This window comes from Triticum urartu, chromosome 3 (assembly GCF_003073215.2).
Source record: "Triticum urartu cultivar G1812 chromosome 3, Tu2.1, whole genome shotgun sequence".
Taxonomy (NCBI): Eukaryota; Viridiplantae; Streptophyta; class Magnoliopsida; order Poales; family Poaceae; genus Triticum; species Triticum urartu.
In genome coordinates, this window is record NC_053024.1 from 503,708,943 (window position 1) to 503,715,229 (window position 6,287).

The window sequence follows — 6,287 nt, forward strand, 5'->3', positions numbered from 1 at the left end:
GTTTAACGAGTATTTTTGGAGATCTAGCTACTCGAATAATCCTTATGAAATTAGTGTAGTGCAATCAATGGGAGTTTAATCTAGTTTTTATTTATCGAAATGACCTTTATAGATGATGAAAAATCTATGGGTTCATTCCACGAACATTCTGTAAGGTGTCGGGCCCAAGTAACGGGTAGGCCCGTGAAAACAACAGGCCCATGAACACATTTTGATCAACTAGTTTTGAAACCCTAAATTTCAGTTATATAAACCCGAACATACACCAGAACATACAATTCATCCCAGCCCCCGCCGCCGCCGCCATCGACATCCTTCACTGCTGGTATCCATTATCTTCGTCGTGTTCCTCTTCTCCAGTTGTCTTGTTGTTATCGCACCTTAACACTTACCGGTTCATCGAAATGACATCTCATTGCCTTATTCAATTCTGACCATCTTTTCTTTGTGGTTACAGCCGCACATGTGGATCTGAGACTCCTGAAGAAAAATCGGCGCTTTCTTCCATATCCGGCAAAGCATGTCAAACATACTATACATGTTTAGTGTCGTTGTCTAGACAACTATCTAGAAAACCCCACACAACTACACCTTAGGCATCTTATCAAGGCCCCTTAGTCCAACTACTTGCTACGGCATGAGCACCCCGACAATGAGACGCGCTGATGGGGTCCAATGGCAAGTAAGTGGTACACGAAAAATATTTTTACTCCAAACTTTTTTTTCTTACTAAATCAAAGTAAATTTTTTTTTCAGATCTATGTTATATAGTTCCTTTGGTCCTCAATCTGTTATGGTATGTGGTTTATTTGTCATTGATAACACAAATAGTTTTAGTTTATTAGGTTATTTTCAAAAAACATTTTTTCTTTAGTATGAGTGATTTTCCTCACAGTGGGAAATTTGTTTACTCAACTTTTTAAGTGAAGTTGAAGCAAAATCCAGGTATATCAACTTGTTGAACAATTGTTCAGTTCTGTGAAAAAGAAAGATTTGGATGTAAATCTTTTTTTTGCTGCGAATGGATGTAAATCCGGTTGCAGAATGCAGTAGCCCCATCTGAGTTACAGTTACAAATCCAGTTGTAACCTGTACGTATATAATTAAATTTTGCTATTGATATACTCGTGTCCTTTTGCAATTTGAAAACCCATAACCAGCCATATCCCAACAACCCAATTACTGTACTGCGTTAAAGGTTTGCTCAAAAATGGAAGATGTAAATCCAAGTGTAAACTGCAGATGCCCGATTAATTGCTTTTATTGATACAGCAAAGTTTTGTAATATCCACTTGATTCTTTCCTAATTTGATTTTCACAAGAAGAAAATGTAAATCTGATTTCTGCGCGGTGCTTAAACCCCAAATCTCTCAACTCTGAAGCGCGACGACAACGCCTGAGGTCGACACGCGCCGGAGGTCACAGCGCCGCCCCATCCCACCCGCCCAAGCCACCGCCGCCGCTGCCACGAAAGCGCTGGCCGAGAGGAAGGGTAGGGGGAAGGGGAAGGGGAAGGCGGCGGTGGAGGAGGAGGAGGCGCCAGAGCCCCAGCCTCTCCCGGCGCCCATGGCGAGCCTGCGCCCGGTGCAGGGTTTAGGGTGCGATGCGGCGGTGGGGTCGCTGGTGCCCAGCGGGAGCCGGGAGTTCAAGCTCTGCAGCAAGCACACTGAGGGCATGCATCCGCTCTACGCCATCAGCTTCAACTTCATCGACGCCCGCTACTACGACGTCTTCGCCACCGCCGGCGGCAATCGTGTAAGCCTTTTGTGGTTGCCCGCTCGCTCGATCTTTGCTCTGTCTTTAGATTTGGGAATGTTCTTAATCGTGTTGATCTTGCAGGTGACGACGTACCGTGGCCTCCCCGACGGTAACTTGGCTGTTCTGCAAGCATACATTGATGCGGACGTAAGCTCCATTACAATCTCTAGAATCTTCAGTTTATTATATTAGTTGTACTTTCTCTGAGGCTGATGAGGTCTGCATCTTATCTCAGGATGCTCAGTCATTCTACACTCTGAGCTGGGTTTCTGACCTTCGCAGCACACCACTGCTAGTGGCAGCAGGAACCAATATGGTCATTCGGGTCATCAACTGTGCCACCGGGAAGTTGTTTAAGGTATAATAGTGCCAGAGTTTTCTACTTCGTTATTGTGGCCAAGATGGATGAAGTTTCACTTGCATCAATCTACTATTCAGCTGCTTATTTGATGTCCTTTCTGAAAACAGTTACTTATTTGATAATTGTTGGTTTCCCTGTATTGTCATTCGAGATGATGATTTGGAATTTTAGGAAAAGTTGTGTTTCTGCTATGCAGTAGCTTATTTTTCTCCGAAAGAGATTGTAGATGTCAAATACTTTAGTATGTCTAGCATGGTGAAAACATGTACTCCCTCCATCCCAAAATAAGTGTCTCAACTTTACAAAGTTGAGACACTTATTTTAGGACGGATGGATACAACCTAGCAGATCTATTCTTCTGAGGTAGTAATGAAATTGGGCATATATATGATGATTCAATATCCTAAACTAATGATTACGAACGTGGAGTACGTTTCTTATTTCGTCTTACAAATCATGCAGAGTTTTATTGGCCATGGTGGTTCAATAAATGAGATCAGAACTCAACCATTGAATCCTTCGCTCTTCATTTCTGCAAGCAAGGTTGGCAGATAACCTGGTGTGATGCTGGATATACCTATGCCTTTTACCTTTCTGACGCAGTTTATATGGCCTTATAGGACGAGTCTGTTAGGCTATGGAATGTCCATACAGGGATCTGCATCTTGATTTTTGCTGGAGGAGGAGGTCACCGTCATGATGTATTGAGTGTTGTAAGTTACACCTACCTCCTATAGTGACATTGTTTTATATTACCACTCACTTCACTGCCCGAAGATATGTTTGGATTGTGTCCAAAAGCTACCCTACCAATATTTTGTTCATAATCAAAAACTTGGTCATTGTTAGGATCATGGCCAATTTTCTGGCATGCCAATGCTCGTTTGGCCACCCTAGTTCAGTTTTCTTACCAATGTTGGACAAATTATGGGCTAGCAAAATCTTCACCCAAATTATAGCTAGCCAAATATTTGTCAAGGATAGCTTGGACTAAATCCGAACACACTCTAAATATAGTTAAAACATGTCTTCCAGCTACTGGCATTATTGAGGGGATCAAATTTTAGTTAGTATCACTGAAAAATAAAACATGTTATCTCGGCACTAACTGTCCTTTCATTCATACTTCCGTCATATCAGGACTTCCACCCTTCTGATGTGCACCGAATTGCCAGTTGTGGCATGGATAATACAGTTAAAATATGGTCAATGAAAGGTTAGAGAACCATTTCATCGATCTTGCTTCCTATTTACATTTTATTACTGCTGATCACTGACATGTTTTGTTAATGTTGTCATAGAATTTTCGCCATACGTGAAGAAATCCTTTACATGGACTGACCTTCCATCAAAATTTCCAACAAAAGTTGTCCAATTTCCGGTATGTTAAGTATCTCTCATCTTTGAACCTGTTATTATGCAAACTTTTAGTATTGTTCTTAACCCTCTCAGCATCGTGCTGATCTATCCCCTTTCAGCTTATGACTTGCGTGGTGCATTCTAACTATGTTGACTGTACTAGGTGGCTTGGTGACTTCATCCTGTCGAAGGTAAATTGCTCATTTTTGTAGGAGAGACGAATTAGTGTGAACACAGTGCTAGAATGCTTACTGGTGCAAAATTTCAGACTATACCTGAAACCTGTAATATCATACTTTACAGTCTCTTTTTATATCAAAGATTAGTGCTGCCACCTGTTTCTCAATGCTGGTTTAATTATTTCCTGAAGGATGAGAACATCTGATCTGCTTCGCCTTGAACTTGCAGAGTGTCGAAAATGAAATTGTTCTGTGGGAGCCAAAAACAAAAGAGCAGGGTCACGGCGAGGTGATGCAGTTTTACTTTTAAAGAACTATAGGGCTTAACAAATTATACTTTTGTACTGATCCAAACTAGTTCTGGTTGTGCTCCTTTGTTTATAAAAATGATGCCGGCCATACTATGTGCCTTCATCTGAAGTGATTCTTCATTCCATATGCAGGACTAGCACACAAATGCCCGTGCATTGCAACGGGAGACAAAAAATGTCACTTCACTAACGCAATGGCTCAATACTTCCTCCTCCTACCCCTTTCCCCATGACCTATCACCAGACATGACGACATAAACAAGCTCCTTGAAATCCTCCACACTACCGCACGAGTAACAAAATAAATATTAGAAGTGTTGTCCAAAGATCTCCCACGCCACTTAATGTGTGAGACCGGCTGCGCATGTGATGATGATCCGATTGCTTGCTATTGTCATGTCCTCCCTGGGTGATGTTGTGTAAATCGTGTGTTAGTGCAGCCCATTAATTTTTTTGAACAACACAAAATCTTGATTGACCACGATCTAAGTTTCTTTTTCTAGTGCAAAGGCATCTAATTTTTTAAGTGCTCACGTAAGCTCAACTTGTATGCATGTTCCATAAAAAAACTTGTACGAATGTTTTTCTAAACAACTCAAAATGCGTCCATGAAGAACATGTTTTTATATATTCTTCCTCTTCTCTAATTTTTATGTGTCCAGATGTCTTGTTCTCGAGTCTGTCCCTCGTCTTGCGCATGGAAGCTTTCCTTCTCTCAACTTAATTCCCCTTTCTTTTTATTTATTGTTTCCTTCTATTTTTACGGGTTTCATTCTTTCATTTTATATCCTTCCTCATTTTATTCCTTATTTATTCTTTTGTTTCTTATTTTTCTTTGTCACACCCGAAATCCCTCTCTTTTCTTCCTTATTGTTTCAATCCCTCGCCGGTGGTGAGGCGAGGTGGAGGAGGTGTGGCTGGTGCGGTCGGGCGTAGGAGGGAGCTCGGGGAAGCGGTTGCGTACAGGCGCGGCTCGGATTGGCTTGGGCCTGGATGGGTTTCCCAGGGCCTGACCTGGGTCTCGGCGGGCCGCGGACTCGCCACGAAGCAGCAGTGCAAAACAATTTTTTTCTTATTTGCTGGACTGCGGGTTTCAGAACCGAAAAACACAAGGGCTTTAATGGAAAACTACCGTGACGGTGAACCCGGAGACTCAATCAATGTTTATTATTAGGGAGATAGCATTGATGTTCTTCAGAAGTACCCTGTGCCCGATTGTGACATTTGGTTTATCAAATTTTCATGTGATTTTCACTTCAATCAATTAGCAATAGGTAACACTTTATATTGAAATTATTATCTGCGGACATATTTATGTATTGTACTTATGTGATTGTCAACAAGTTTCTGAGGATGGCCGTACTTATACACGTGAAAAACTGATATTTGTAGAAAACATGCCTGTGGCTAATCGTTTGCTCGTAAACGAACTCATCTACATGCACCTGATCAGGGTTAGATGAAATTCAAAATGTATAACTCTTGTGGTTAATCGTTTGCTCGTAAACAGGCAACCGTGAAGGCAAAATCTATGTGTGGGATGTGCAGACGTGCCCTCCTGAGCTAATTACCATGTAAGTTTAACCAAGCAAGTTCAGCTATTCCCAGTTTCTCCTCCCCTGCATGTTGTGGTGGTGCTAGCTATTAACTTGTATGTTCCTGCATGTACACACTGATAATTTCCAGGCTGAGTAGTCCGCAATGCAAAATTACAATAAGGCAGACAGCAGTGTCGTTTGATGGAAGGTACATCACCATGTTCCGTTCGCCACCTCTGATCCTGTACTTTTATGGATATAGCCTCTCATGCGTGCTATGTGCATCCATCATAGTTTTTCTTCTTTCAAGTCTGGTTTTGGTGTTGGCGCATGAGAATTGTGTGTCACTCTTCTTCTTTTCTTCCATTCTTCAGCACGATCGTTGCCTGCAGCAAGGATGGCAGCATATACCGCTGGGACGAAGTGGAACATGAAGCTGCGAAAAATTGAAGCAACCGAAAACCACCGTGCCGTGCGGCCCCATGGCAATGCCAGCCAGTTTGAGCTTGAATTGGGGGGTTGTTGTGTGCTTACTTAGTCAATGGTACCCATCAGCCTTACTTAGTCGAAAAGCTGGGGTTTATGAGCTTATAATGTTGTAAGTTAGGATGTTGTTAATTCGATGATTTGCCGGATGTTTCAGTTCATTACGTTTGCTCTACCATGTGCCGAATGTGGGAACTAAACTTAAATCCTCGTTGCTACTAGTTTGTTGTGCATTCTCATTGAGTTGCCTAACCTGCTGTTGCTGGCGTAACACATACCCAAACAAAACACTTTG

General features: G+C 42.1%; 1 protein-coding gene across 1 annotated transcript; it reads left to right on the forward strand.

Annotated features, from left to right (window-relative positions):
- Nucleotides 1–458: 458 nt before the first annotated feature.
- On the forward strand, nucleotides 459–3,982 carry LOC125548560 (polycomb group protein FIE1-like). Its single transcript, XM_048712130.1, has 10 exons — nucleotides 459–682; nucleotides 1,383–1,755; nucleotides 1,840–1,905; nucleotides 1,994–2,116; nucleotides 2,582–2,662; nucleotides 2,740–2,832; nucleotides 3,260–3,335; nucleotides 3,421–3,500; nucleotides 3,598–3,669; nucleotides 3,887–3,982. The coding sequence occupies exons 1-10, from the start codon at nucleotides 666–668 to the stop codon at nucleotides 3,965–3,967; spliced, it is 1,062 nt and encodes a 353-aa protein (XP_048568087.1). The 5' UTR covers nucleotides 459–665; the 3' UTR covers nucleotides 3,968–3,982.
- Nucleotides 3,983–6,287: the final 2,305 nt, after the last annotated feature.

What these genes read in the sequence shown, in the direction of transcription:
- LOC125548560 (XM_048712130.1), top strand. An exon ending in CCACCGGGAAGTTGTTTAAG is followed by an intron (nt 2,117 to 2,581) that starts GTATAATAGTGC and finishes CAAATCATGCAG; the next exon opens with AGTTTTATTGGCCATGGTGG. An exon ending in TAAAATATGGTCAATGAAAG is followed by an intron (nt 3,336 to 3,420) that starts GTTAGAGAACCA and finishes ATGTTGTCATAG; the next exon opens with AATTTTCGCCATACGTGAAG.